Source organism: Hesperophylax consimilis, chromosome 7, assembly GCF_061612785.1.
Source record: "Hesperophylax consimilis isolate HC1 chromosome 7, BYU_Hcon_1.0, whole genome shotgun sequence".
Taxonomy (NCBI): Eukaryota; Metazoa; Arthropoda; class Insecta; order Trichoptera; family Limnephilidae; genus Hesperophylax; species Hesperophylax consimilis.
In genome coordinates this window covers 35397636-35412085 of record NC_142842.1, presented here as the reverse complement: position 1 = coordinate 35412085, position 14450 = coordinate 35397636, and the positions used below count along the sequence as shown (strand labels likewise).

At 34.9% G+C, this 14450-nt stretch overlaps 1 protein-coding gene across 2 annotated transcripts; it reads right to left on the bottom strand.

Moving 5' to 3' along the window:
- Window positions 1–4732: 4732 nt before the first annotated feature.
- Window positions 4733–13872, bottom strand: Rev1 (Rev1 DNA directed polymerase). 2 transcript variants are annotated; one of them, XM_089633907.1, is made up of 12 exons: window positions 13653–13872; window positions 13324–13563; window positions 11641–12414; window positions 10270–10479; window positions 9033–9301; window positions 8407–8578; window positions 6938–7040; window positions 6686–6855; window positions 5804–6595; window positions 5573–5719; window positions 5073–5467; window positions 4733–4974 (listed from the first exon to the last, which is right to left on the bottom strand). In XM_089633907.1, exons 1-12 carry the CDS (start codon window positions 13719–13721, stop codon window positions 4839–4841), a joined length of 3477 nt encoding a protein of 1158 aa, XP_089490033.1. In that variant the 5' UTR covers window positions 13722–13872; the 3' UTR covers window positions 4733–4838. The 2 variants fall into 2 exon arrangements, with proteins under 2 accessions (XP_089490033.1, XP_089490034.1); XM_089633908.1 differs by lacking the exons at window positions 13324–13563; window positions 13653–13872 and having other exon boundaries at window positions 10270–10451; window positions 11641–11758.
- Between the last annotated feature and the right edge of the window lie 578 nt (window positions 13873–14450).

The following is a 14450-nucleotide window of genomic DNA, read 5'->3' as shown; positions in this document are numbered from 1 at the left end:
CATAAGACAGTTACTTAGTAATAAATTAATAAACATAAAAAAACTGTTTGCAAAATATTGACATTTAAATAGAAAATTCCGGTGTGTTTAGGACGAAACTTCATTTCGAAAAGCAGCGGTAAAAATAACAGTCGGTGATTGGTTCACGGTGCCATTATCCTTCTCAGTATTGGTGGCAAGAATTCTGGTACCAACAATATAGAAAATGGCTTCATGGAAAAACTTAACAAACTTTTGTTAAAAATACGAACTGTAACTACGCAAGCACTGCATGTGAATAATAATAAAGCTTATTTTTAATAATAATAATAACATTTGGATGATTCGTATAGCGCCGTTTTTGTGCAAAATAACCTCAAGTGCGCTGTACAAATATAATTATATTAGGGAGGAATGCAGATCACGCCAAACTCTGGGAATTGAATAAAAATGCACTTTCTAGATGAAAAAAGTGTGTAGAAATTCATTAAAAAAATAATTAAGGCGCGGAAGAATAAATTGAGGGAGATACAGCCGATCAAAATTTAATAAATTGCACTTCGCGATCTGATATTATCACCATATTCGGACAGTCCGCCGCCATATTTTGTCACGAAAATCAAATTAAAAACTTTTAATACTTTTGAAATTTCAGTAGTGCCATCCAAAAAATAAAAAAAGTGTTGCCATATAATAATATCAATGCATGGAAAATTCTGAAAATTAAATATCATTTGCCAGATTGGTAGTTTATTATTTAAAATCTTGTAAATACTTAATTTATGTATATATATAACCTAACCTAACTGTGATTTTCTATAACAAAAAAATGACCCTTTAATAACGCCCACTCGCGTCCCCTTTATCCCAGTTTTCAAGTAGTTTGTGGGCTACGCTAGGTTTGTATAGACGGTTTGTGATTTAATACTAATACCTTTTTTCCATGTTATTTCCTGTTACACAAAATTGCCCCTTTAATAACGCCTGCTCGCGTCCCCTTTAGAGTTATATCCCAGTTTTCAAGTAGTTTGTGGGCTACGCTAGGTTTGTATAGACTGGTTTGTGATTTAATTCTAATACCGTTTTCCCATGTTCTTCTGCCTACTCTAACCCAAACTAAACACCTAACCTATTTTGTAAAAAAATATTATTATTATATGGCAACACTTTTCTTTTTTTGGTTGGCACTACTGAAATTTCAAAAGTAAATAGTTGCTAATTTGATTTTCTTAAGTCATAATTGATAAATAAAACATAGTTCCTATGTATCGCGTACGAAGTTTCAAAACCCTATAACTCAGTTAATAGTGCCGACCCCCACCTAATTCTTTCAGATTCGGATTCCCCAGCCCTAAATTAGTCTAAATCAAGTTCAATTTCGGTTATACTCCCATAAACCGAATATTACCCTCAGATCGCGAAGTGCAATTTTATTAAACTTTGATCGGCTGTATCTCCCTCAATTTATTCTTCCGCGCCTTAATTCTTTTTTTAATGAGTTTCTACACACTTTTCTCATCTAGAAAGTGCATTTTTATTCAATTCCCAGAGTTTGGCGTGATCTGCATTTCACCCTTATATTATAATACACTTCTAATTTCTTGAAAGAAATAATATAGGGGACAAGTAGTTACGATTGATATTTTATTTAGTCATTCGTAATCATTATGTAAAAGAGTAAGAGTGAGTGTAGAGAAACAGAAGGTGAGTGTGTGTCTAAAATTGGGTTACTCATTATCTGATTGTCGGATTTTATTTATTTTTTAGAAATTAAAAAAATATATATTAATTTTAAAAAAAAAAATAAATAATAATAATACATTTAATTTTTTTAATAAAATGTATTATTATTACCTTATATGGGCACCTTACAAGGATGATCTCGAAAACGACGCCTGGCGCTAGTAAAAACCTCAAGGGCGTTGTGTCAGGTATTATCAGCGCCTTGGCACTTTGGCTTCTTGGCGCCTTGACAGGTCGCCGCCAGGAGTGGATTGCTCCGACTGCGCCTGCACAGGACTGGCCCTGGGTTTTGTTTACATTAAATCCCAAGAGAAATAATTTCCCTCAGATCCTTTATCATCTTTGGGGATACTGCGTGAAAGGTCTTTATGGGACACGGAAGGAGTGAACATGGGTTTTGCAGAGACCCATTTTGTAGGAGGGAGGAAACAGAGGCCAGAAAATTGTTCCACAGCCGATCTCAAGTTTCACGAGCAAGTCATACAATCGACCCATTCTCATGTGAAAAATATCAACCGTGTGTTTGCCGCGCGTTTCCCGACCATGCACCAGTGCTAAAGGGATCAATGACGCTAGTTCCTCGAAGCATTTATACACTGCAATTCGTCTGTTAACATAGAGGAATCTATCAAACGGACATTTCTGCACTCAGTCAAGGGTTTTTTCGCTGATTCACAGTGGGGCGCACTTGCGATTTGTACAGGATCAGCAGTTGTGTACTATCTGCAGTATCTGCGGGCTCTGCATAATACGCTCAGCTTCTGAGGGACTAACTTGACTCTATCGATGGAATTCAGGTTACATTTAATCGAGATCACTCCTTTCAGAAATCTTCTGGTATAGATGTGCTTCATAAAAATTGTTAAATAACTCAAAAATCCCTCTTCTGTGTTTCCTGTAATTCTGTATTAAGTTATATATATGTATACAGCTCTGAGACGGTTTGATGCTAAAAACGTGTTGTTTGGTGATGGTTTGTTTGGTGTTTGTACTTAATAAAGCGATTTTTATAGTAATATCTTAATAAAGAAATGCACGGAATGAGCTAGAACGTTATCATAAGAGTATATTCCAAAAGGTCCGGGCACACACACATGGAATCAGATAGTATTCACGCAGCTATTGAGAAGAAAACGAAAAAAAACAATGGCTCAAGTTGATTTTCCCTAAAGGCAGGCCATAAGGCTGGGCAAACCTTATTAGAACTGTCAAAAAGAAACCAATTGAAGTGGTAGAATTTTTTTTTATTATTTACAAGAACTCCCCGATAAGTAAGAAAATGCAAGGAGAGCCAAGAAGAAACAAGAATAAGCCAGAAGAAGCAAGAAGAGAGAAGGTGAAATCAAGAAGCAGGAAGCAAAAGGAAACAGGAAGTCAGAAACGAAAACCACCATTCAATCTATTATCATTATCTCTATATGTTACTAAGAAAAGAAGACAATAAATCATTATTATTATTAATCAATTAGTTTATTCCTGCCCACCCTCAATTCCAATATTGGCTTATTAGGTTGCCATATACAGGGCGTATCGGCACGTACCCGACAAACTTTAACCAGCTATTCCTTAGCACATTTGGAGTAAAAAATGTTATGGGCACTTTGCTGTCCGGTAACATTTTATTTAATAAAAAATTTACCATTCATATTTTCACCACATGTCACCACTGTATTATCCTTTGTCACAGTTTGAAAACCCATCTGGCAATATTTTATTCAAGTTTCGTTGAATAATATATGTACGTACCTACATTGGCGCGCTTTTACAATCACAACGAAATGGCATGGCACCATTCCTCTCATTTTTAACTATTATTATTTAGTGTGTATGAAAGAGCGAAGACGCTTTTTGACACACTTGCTAATAACAGCTGTTTAACATGAGAAACAATGCCAATGACAGTGACGGAGTGTGGATTTTTTTATAATTTTTTGTTTTTAATTGAAAAAAAATGTTACCGGACAGCAAACTGCCCATAACATTTTTTACTCCAAATGTGCTAAGGAAAAGCTGGTTAAAGTTTGTCGGGTACGTGCCGATACACCCTGTATAATACTGGTCAGTAAACTCCAACCTATTTTTTAGCCGCAGAGCATGTGTTCTAAGACCTAAAAAAACAGTGATCCGGGACATGAGTACTCCTGTCTGGGGTGGTACATTCGCATTGCATGGTTAAAGTTTTTTTTTTATTTCCTGACAATTTTTTTCCAAATTCCAATAAATTGACATTGGACCTTTTAGTTTAACTTAATTCCACCATTCCTTAAATAATTCACGGAGTGGCAAAATGTCCAATGTCAACCTTATCTTTTTTAATTAAAACGTATACATAAAAGAAAAAATACCTACATTAAACTATTCAGAAGATCCAAATGTAACATATAAAAATTACACCCATAAAGTTTTTCCTTTATATCCAGAGATATTTAACTTTTCCAAAACTCAAAAAACTTTGAACGGCATTTGCCAACAATCAATAGTTTCGACAAGGGTACTGAGCCACAGATTTAATACTATTTATTTATGATTCTGACTCTTTTTGTGATTTGCATACTGCGCTGCCACTGATTTGAATTATGTACAATCACATATTACTTGTTTGTTTTGGCAGAGAGCAAAAAACTACTTACATAGGGGCATACTACGTTTTTTTTTTTGCCAATGTGTTTTGCAGTTTTTTATTACATTCAGTGGCAATCTATGTTCAGTGGGTATGAGTCAATTAAGTCATACCGTATGACCATTTTTATGATGGTCGATATTACAAAAAAAGTCAATGTTTATGGAAATAAAACAAAATAACAATGTATAATAAATGGCTTTTATTTAGATTTTGTTGCTTATTTTTTAATGTTTCGTTATCGGTTTCGACACATCCTTAAAAATAATTAGCTTTTATTTAGATATGATTTGAGATTTTCATGGCTAAAAGTTTTACCTTTGGGTTATTATGTTGTGTTGCACTTCCTCCACTTTATTCGGACAGGGAAACATGTCAAAATAACCCAAAAATGAATCACATAGTGGCTTGCAATTTATCAATAATGAACACAGAGTTTCCTAAAAGCATAATATTAACAATCTGATAAACTGATTTAGTAGGACACAATATGTGTTCATAGATTACAACAAGGAAATGCGGTAGATGTCTTTAATTTCTTACTGTAAATTAAAAGCATAGCTTCTTGTACATTGATTTCTATTTGCAAGTAAACTCGGTGCCATTCACAGGATTCTTCCTCACGCATGGTCCTAAAAAGAAACACAAAAGCCAGAAGACATAAATATTACCATTTAAAGCGTCATATGAAATTTGATTCATCATCAAGGACACTGATAATTTTATTTACCTATAGAAAAACTTGATCAAGTAGTCTAATTCCTCCAGCTGTTTCTGCACAACCAAATTTTTGACATAGGAAGCAATCACGTCCACATCGCATTGCATCGGCGATATTGTCGATTTAAACCAATCCCTGAGCATTTGCCGAACTTCTTTCCAATGAAAATCTAAAATATCCTTATCTTTTTCCGCCTTCTCATTTGTATGTTCAACATCTATGGGAATTATTTCGTCAAAAACAATGGGAACTTCGTCTGGGGGTTTTGATTGACGTTTCTGTTGGGGTTTGGGCTTTTCGAGATTTGCCTTCTTTTCAATGTACGGATTGGAATATTCAGAGATATTTGATTCTACTTCTTTTCTTATATCTTCCGGCAAGGCAGCTAAATAATCTGGATCAATCTAAAAAGCAATTAAATACATAATTTAAACATTTACTATCAATAGGTATGTTATTATCAGACATCATTTACAAAAAATAAATAAAATCTTGAAAAGTATACACACCGTTAATTTATTTTTACTCTCAGTAGACGCAGGGTCAATTTTAGGTGTGTTGAATTTTGCTGGTTCCATAGTTTTGCAATTTGCCAATATTTCTGACTTCAAATCTTCAGGTAAGGCGTTCAAAAAATCTTGATCCAAGTCTTCAAACTGTAATGGGAAACATTATTGAATCACTTGGTTTCGGACAAAAACCTTTAAATAAGATAATATTAACACATTTTTTAATCTTACATTGTACTTATTGCCTGCGTTTTTATTGTTTGATGAATGGTTATAATTTGAAGTTAAAAATACATTCAACTTTGTGGTTTTTTCTTTATGCAGTGATGCATTCTTTGGAGGCCTGCCGCGTTTTCGTCCCGTCAAACCGAGTGATTTATTTTTCTTTCCTATATCCGACATGTTCATATTCTTCGATTTATAAGCTGTTTCTTTATTAGTAAGAAGATTGTTTCTAGGAAGAGGAAGATTTTGAGGTGTTGCAATCATTGTTCCATTATTGAATTTATTTGGTTCTACGGCAGTTTTGGACAACTCGTTTTCGCAGTTCACTAACTTATTTGAATTGTTTTTTACATTATTAATTGCAGGTTCATCTTCGGCCAACTTAGTTTTAGATCGCAAGAAATTTTGGATTCCACCTTTTTTTACCCCGCAGTTGTCCTTACTTTCTAACTTCGAAATTTGAATACCTATTCCCCTCATGTCTTCAGGTTTCACTTCCAATTTCTTACAAACGTCCAATACGTGTTTAGTAATAGCATCTAGATTGTCTGTGGCTTGCGGGAAGTTAATAGTTTTGGTTACATTATCGCAAAAGCCGTGTCCCATGAATTTAGCCGTTTCGATTGGAGCGTCGGCTGCCCGAACCATGAGTTTGAAGGTCAGAGCTTTTCCTATGACATTAATCTGAGACATTCTAGAGCAAACTTCTGTACAGAGTTGTCTGAGGAATGTTTCACACTGTGGGAAGTCTTCAAATCTTATTCCATAGTTCACACCGGCTGAGATGGACTTCCTCAACTAAAAATAAAATACATTTTTTTTCAAATACACTATAAAATTTTCACCAGTTACACAAAATTACACATGTGAACATGAAAAAGAACATACTATTGTGAAATTCAGTGCTTTATCATCCAGACCTCTGCAATAATTAAACAACAGTTGGCCAGTTTTGTTCCCAAAATGTTTTTGCAATTCGGCGAGTCCGGTGGAGCGCAGCGACGCACAGTTCGTAAAACCGAGGGAAGTTAGCTTACTTTCCATTTGCCGACCAACTCCTACCAAAATAAAAGTTCATATTTAATATCCAGATACAAAACGCGCTATCTATATTAAGTCGGAGACATTGTCAATAAATACCTGGTAAGTCACCCAGAGAAATATCCGCAAAATAAGCTTCCACTTCGTTTTCTCGCAAATAGAACTGTCCATCTGGTTTCGCTTTCTTAGTTGCAAGGCGAGCCTATAAAGTCAAAAATAAAACATTATACAACTAAACAGATGAGACAAAAAATGACAACATTATGTGAGTTAGAAACTAACTAACTAACTAACCACCACGCCATTTATCACCACGTCAGGCAGAGGACGGACCGCCAAACAACTCGGTCTTGGCACACACTTCTTGCCTCATTCACATTCATACATCGTCTTATACATACTCTTCTATTGTTCTGACTCTTGACATGGCCCGACTCGAGTATCTGATTCACTTGATCGTGCCATGTCTTCCTCGGGCGTCCCCAACTTCTGCTACTAGTTAGAAGCCTCCATAATATATTACGTATATGACAAAATGGCAACATTATGTGGGTTAAAAGCCTCCATAATATATTACGTGTATGACAAAATGACAACATTATGTGAGTTAGAAGACTCCATAATATATTACGTATACGACAAAATGACAACATTATGTGAGTTAGAAGCGTCCATAATATATCACTTATATGACAAAACGACAACATTCATATGTTTCAGAAACAATTAAGGTTAAACGCAACGCTCGTTGTATTCTACGTGTTCACAGATGGCGTTGATTAATTAATTTTGTTTAAATACGCTTTTGCAAGGTATTGCTTTACAATATTAAGACAAATCATTTGTTTGCGCCCATATATACGCAATATGAATATGAATCAATAGTTTTGTTCGTTTAAAGACTTAATTCTTTCGAGAAAGGCACACAAATACAATATTTTACCGATGATTCAATCCAATATTGTATTTATATGCCTTTCTCGATAGAATTGAGTTTTTATATGGACAAAACTATTTATTCATATTCATATTGCGTATATGAGGGCGCAAACAAATAATTTGTCTTAATACTGTAAAGCAATACCTTGCAAAAGCGTATTTAAACAAAATTAATTAATTAACGCCATCTGTGAACACGTAGAATACAACGAGCGTTGCGTTTAACCTTAAGAAACCTAATATCGTCTGTATTTAAAAAAAAAAAGTTGTCCATCTTTTTTTATTAGTTTTGAGTTTATTTTTTATTGATTATTCGTATCAAAAAGTTTTCCTTAAAAAAACGGTAATAATTTTAAATTAAAAAGAATTTTATATGATTATATCCTGATTTATCCTTCGCTTTAAAACTTTAATCACGCTTTTCTCAAAACATCGTATTTGAACATAACTGTTTTTTTTTTTAAATATTTATTATGTATATCTTAATAAGAGTGTTATAATTAAGACACTATAGGCCTTATGCATATAACATTTTACACAACTGACAAACAACCATTAATGTAAGATAAACGTTTGTTTATCAGCTGTGAAAAATAAACACGTTTATTAGTAAGGCCCTATGTATTCACTTGTAATCTATTACTGCCAAATCCAGTGGAGCAGGGACATCCAGTTTTTTTCTTAATTTCCTCACGGATGATAGTTGCAAACTCAAGAGGCTCTAGATGAACATCGTTCAACAAATTTGTGCAATCGACGTACATTTCATCGCATGACACAGCTTCTATATCTAAAGTGTACCTAAAAAAATACAAAATATAAAATAAATAAATCGAATTGACTCAGATTTGTTAGTAAGATTGCCGTTTTCGACATTGACCGCTACAAATAGAATTATGCTAAATGCCAACTTAACTAAATATAGACAAAAAGTTTGAATGTAATTAAAAATACTAATTTTGGTTGTGACTCCATCTCTCTGTAATTCCGTTTTAATGAACTCTTGCTTTGAATTTAAGTGTCATTTTCAAAATTAGATGTTTTTGCTTGGATAAATTTGGACTATCCATGATTTTTCCTGGGTTTTTCTATAAGCCATGTTACCATTCAGAATCTAAACATTGTTTGAAATGACTTTAGCTGTGTTTAGTAACCAGATCTAAATAGACCGATTTCAACCTTGCTCTTCCCCTCCGTCCTTCGTCCAACCGCAATTTATTTTGTAATAACAAATATACAATATAAACGTACGTACTGAGCAACAGTATTGTAGAGAATATACGCCACTTCTTTATAGGCTTCAAAGTCGTAGGGAATAGTTTTAAGGTTGGGGCTCAGCCTTAGGGCGGGCCCCATGAACATCCCGTTGTGGAGTCCCAGCGCTCGCGCCTCGTAAGAACAGGAGGCGATTTCGCTCATAGAACCGTATTCCTCATTTTCATTCCCCACCCCGTCAACACGACTTGTGAATTCTGCATCCAATTCTAGAATCTTATCCTTGCCCAGATTCTTCTGCATATTATTCTGAAATAAAATATTAAAAATTACCACATTCATCATTTTTAATATTTTATTATTTATTACGATTTTAAACCACCCTCCACTCTTTGTTCTAATTGAAAAATTGGAAACAAATATGTCATATGGAATCTTGTCTTATTGTTTTAAGGCCCGTCCCCACTTTCGTTTAAAAATCAGATGCCCTAGAGGCTGTAAAGGTTATATGGAGCTCTTCACACTTATTCAACACAATTAAAAGTTGTCTCCTGCACTTTGTCGGATGGAAGGCCAGCGCAGTCCATCACAAAAATCGTGTTGGAACTCGCTCGCTCATAGGTTTGTATAGAGCTGTTCACACTTGTCGCCTTGTCGTTCCAACATGCGTCCCACTACAATACCCTGACCACGCAACCCGCCCGCTCTCTACTCGTAAGAAAGAGAGTTTTCATCGCACAATTTTTAAACGAAAGTGTGCACAGGGCGTCCGACGTCCGGTTCATTGTCATCTGTTAGTTAAACTGAAGAGAAAACGGCTTCGTAAATGGGTATATCAAAGCTTCGTAGCTCATGAATGAAATGATGTTGTTATAAATTCTAAAATGTGCAAATTTTATGATGCCAGAGCACACCATTCGAGAACTTCGTTGAGGAATGTTCATTACAGCTACTGTAAGTAGATCCATTTTTGTAGGGGTCATACAACTTTGTCAATCATCTAAACATCAAGAGCCTTACTAATAAAAGTGATTTAAATTTTACACAACTGATAAACAAGCATTAATGTATGGTAAATGGTTGTTTATCAGTTGTGTAAAATTTAAAGCATGTTTACTAGTAAGGGGGCAAGAGTAAAATAAAAACTATTTTGTCATAATTTACATTAAGATTTTTTATTTGGTTTCTCAGAAGCATTTGATGTAACATAAAAAATACATGCAAGCATTATGGTCAGGTATATGTCAAATTAGCTACGCAAATGTAGTATAACTGACCTTTCTCTTAGCTTTGTACAGATCGAACTCTGCCTTTCTGTCAACTCCTTCCCTTTTCTGCTGCTTCCCCCCGCCACTTTTGGCGTGCGTAACTGCAACGGGCTGTCCCCGTAAATGTGGATATTTCCGCAGTCCCACCGACACAAAGAAACAATCCATGTCAATGTGCATTATAACTTTATCTGCAATCAATTTTCCAGGGGTCATTTTCTGTAATGATTTAAACAAGATATTAGTGAACTAAAAAAAAATTAAAAAAGTTTACTGATTTATCTCCAATAATATATAATATTGTTAGGTTAAAAGTTGAGTGGTGCAAAACACTGTGTTCCCACCCAGATGTCATGGGTTCAATCTTCAATCCTCAGCTAGCTAAGTCTTCTATCATTACACAAGCAACATGTTCTGCTTATAATGATGGTAATTCATAATATAATTAATGGTAGAAATTCGAACATTGTCATGTTATTCGTAAGCAGCGAATGTTTGTCTTTCTTAAAAAAAAAATAACAAAAAATATCCTAACCTTGTGTGAAAATGGGCAATCTGTTTGATAGATACATACCTCTATCAAAAGACTGATTTCAATATTTAGAACATTTATGTAATTTTTCTATCACTAAATTAATGGAAGGTGCTGCAAAGAACAAGTGATATTGTCTAAGGGGTGTTTCAATTAGAGCGTAATATTTGATTCGCACGCCAGTTTGGCAGTCACGATATCACATGATTATGACATGACAGATCGACAGGAGACAGATGGGAGGGAGAACATGGAGCATTACACGATAGAACAACGCGTCAAACATTATTATCAAAATGGTGAAATTTTGATTGCCACGATTCGTAAAAACCGTCCAATATTCGGTCAAAATAATGTTCCTAATTCTACTGTGAAAAGAATAATCGAAAAATTCGAAAGTACTGATTCGGTTAGTGATGTGAAACACACAACGCGAGCTCGTAGGGATCGTTCAGAACAAAACATCATGCCATGCTCTTGCGATTTAACACCATTGGACTTTTGGCTGTGGGGTTATCTAAAGTCATAGGGCTATGCCAACAAACCCGCGACCACAGAAGCATTGAAGGCCGAAATTAGACACTCTGTCAACGAAATACCGCCATAAGTATACATGTGCCAGCAAAGCCGTGGCGGCAATTTAGCAGATGTGTTTTTTCATACTAATTCCCAAATGTATACATCATAATTCAATACTTTGCTACAGAAAATCATGTTTTATTGGGCTCTTATTGAAACACCCTTTATTTCGACTCTGGTGCACCACGTGAGTGCATGCCGTGAGACACACAAAAGGTGTGCCAATATTCCCGCAAACCAATTTAACTATGTGTTAAATTTACACTTACTTTTAGTGAGGCAGATTTCAATAATTCTCTCAATGGAAAACTATGATCACTGGTGTCTCTCAGTTCATTCACATATTGTTTGAAGCCAGCTCCAAGTTGAGAGATGTGATGAAGTCTTGAATTATTGTAATATTGGGATAAAAATTTGGGATCGTTAGCAGTACGGGCAAACATGTTTTTATCAACCTCACGGGGTATATCAATGTTTTTGTTTGGTGCTACACATTTATCTATCGATAAAGTTACTTTATGTGATGATACCACTGTTCCATCTGTTGGTAAAACTGATTTAGTAGGACTTGCTAACTCTGTCATATCTAAATTTGACAATAATTTATTTGGGGGGAAATTTGTTTCATCTAATGTTTCAATTGTTTTATTTGGGAGGAATTCTATTTCATTTAATGTCTCAACTGTTGGAAAAAATGCATTATCCGTTAGTAACACTGTTTCATCCAAATAGAACTTTGCTTTTTCTTGCAGTAAAATTGTTTTATTTTGTTTTACATTAGTACAGCTCTCATATCCCATGCTGCCTTCTATGGCAAAATCATCCTTGCCATCTGAAGTTAGATATTGTTTTTCGCGATTTAGAAAACTGCTAGACAATGGCTTGGTTGAACTGGATTCAGCACTTTGAAATTTCAAACGGGGCTGCAATTTTGAAAGATTGGTATAAAGAAGGAAATCTTTGTAATCCAAAAGCGAACCCGCTTTAATACTTTCTGATACCCATTCGGGCTTCACTATTTTTGTAGTCGGCAGATTTTTTACCTGAAAATAGAAAAATAAGATACAAAAATGGTAAAATATCACAAACACATAAATGCATTAGCTGGTCATGTAGCAGAACACATAAATACATTAGCTGGTCATGTAGCAGAACACATAAATACATTAGCTGGTCATGTAGCAGAATGCATAAATACATTAGCTGGTCATGTAGCAGAATGCATAAATACATTAGCTGGTCATGTAGCAGAACGCATAAATACATTAGCTGGTCATGTAGCAGAACACATAAATACATTAGCTGGTCATGTAGCAGAATGCATAAATACATTAGCTGGTCATGTAGCAGAACGCATAAATACATTAGCTGGTCATGTAGCAGAACGCATAAATACATTAGCTGGTCATGTAGCAGAACGCATAAATACATTAGCTGGTCATGTAGCACAACGCATAAATACATTAGCTGGTCATGTAGCAGAACGCATAAATACATTAGCTGGTCATGTAGCAGAACGCATAAATACATTAGCTGGTCGTGTAGCTGAACAAATAAATACATTGGCTGGTCATGTAGCAGAAGACCACCTCCTAGAAAAAATTCATATACATAGTACAGCTCTCATCTCCCATGCTGTCTTCTATAGCAAAATCATCCTTGTCATCTGAAGTTAGATACAGTTTTTCGCGATTTAGAAAACTGCTAGACAATGGCTTGGTTGAACTGGATTCAGCACTACTAGTTTTTTTAAAATGACATCACAATACCTGTCTCATCAAATACCCAAAACAATCATAAGCCATTATAATTGCATTAACAATACAAAAACAAAATAGTTCAATACCACTTTGTATAAAAATAATTTCAAAAGTTAGTCATACCAAATGGCTGCCAGGCAATTTCCACACCCTAGATTTGGTAATTGTTTTAGGACAAAAATATTAACTTACTTTACTATCGGGCAAATTGGATGCTATTATAAACTTCGTTCTACCAGATTTAAAATAATGGTGATATATTCCTCCGTGTTCAGCCATTAGAACTTTTAATTCATTTGATGAAGGTTTGGTGTAGCCGTTCACAAATATGGAAACTCCACTAAAAATGTCGCTAGTTTTCAGTTCTTCTTTTTCCACTTGATCCAAGAACTGATCCTCAAGTTTGGATATTTTGGCATTCATGTATCCCCCCTGTAGATAAATAGTAAATCAATCAGCATAATATAAACATTCAACATGTGTGAAAGAAAAGGTATTTTTTAAGGACGCCAAATACGTACTTCAAACCCATTATCTTCATCCCGTTTGTGTTTTTTCCTCATTTTGGTTCTCTGTAGCGGTATGTTCATTGTGATCTCAAGTAAGGACAGGTAGTAAAATGATACATTAACATACAATTTCGTATAAAAACTATTAGCCTCCGTCCTAAAATTTGAATTTGGCAGCGCTGAGCGAACGGAATTTTTAGCTCTGGTGCTGTCAAGTTTTGACAGATTCAAAGACAGGGTTGCCAAAGCATACGACCTAAAATAGCCACAAAAGATGTTCAAATTCCCAACGAGTAAGGTTTACAAAAAAATTAAACAAAATTATGTTGAAATTAACATTTATTTTTTTATTGTACAGGGTTTTCCAATAAGAGGTGTTATTTTGATGTTCAATCGTAAAATCGCTTGTGTGGCACGTAGTGCCGTCTTGTTGAAAGTAAGCGTTGTCCAGATCAATACCATCAAATTCCGGCTATAAAAAATCATTAATCATCTCTCGATAGCGCAATCCATTCACCGTAACTGTTGCTCCAGCCTCATTTTCGAAAAAGTAAGGTTGACGAAGCCACCGAGGTGGAAATGGGCCTCATCACTCAAGATGATTTGCATTTGATTCACTCAAGTGAATTTTAATAATTTAAATGCGTTGTTGAAGCGTGTATCGTTCCATTTTAATTAATGACGTAGTTTCTACTTGTCAAATGTCAAAAAATGACAGCTTCAAAAGTAACATCTACTGAAATAGCGGGCTATTCAAAATAACACCTCTTATTGGAAAACCCTGTATAATCATCATCGGATTTTTTCTTT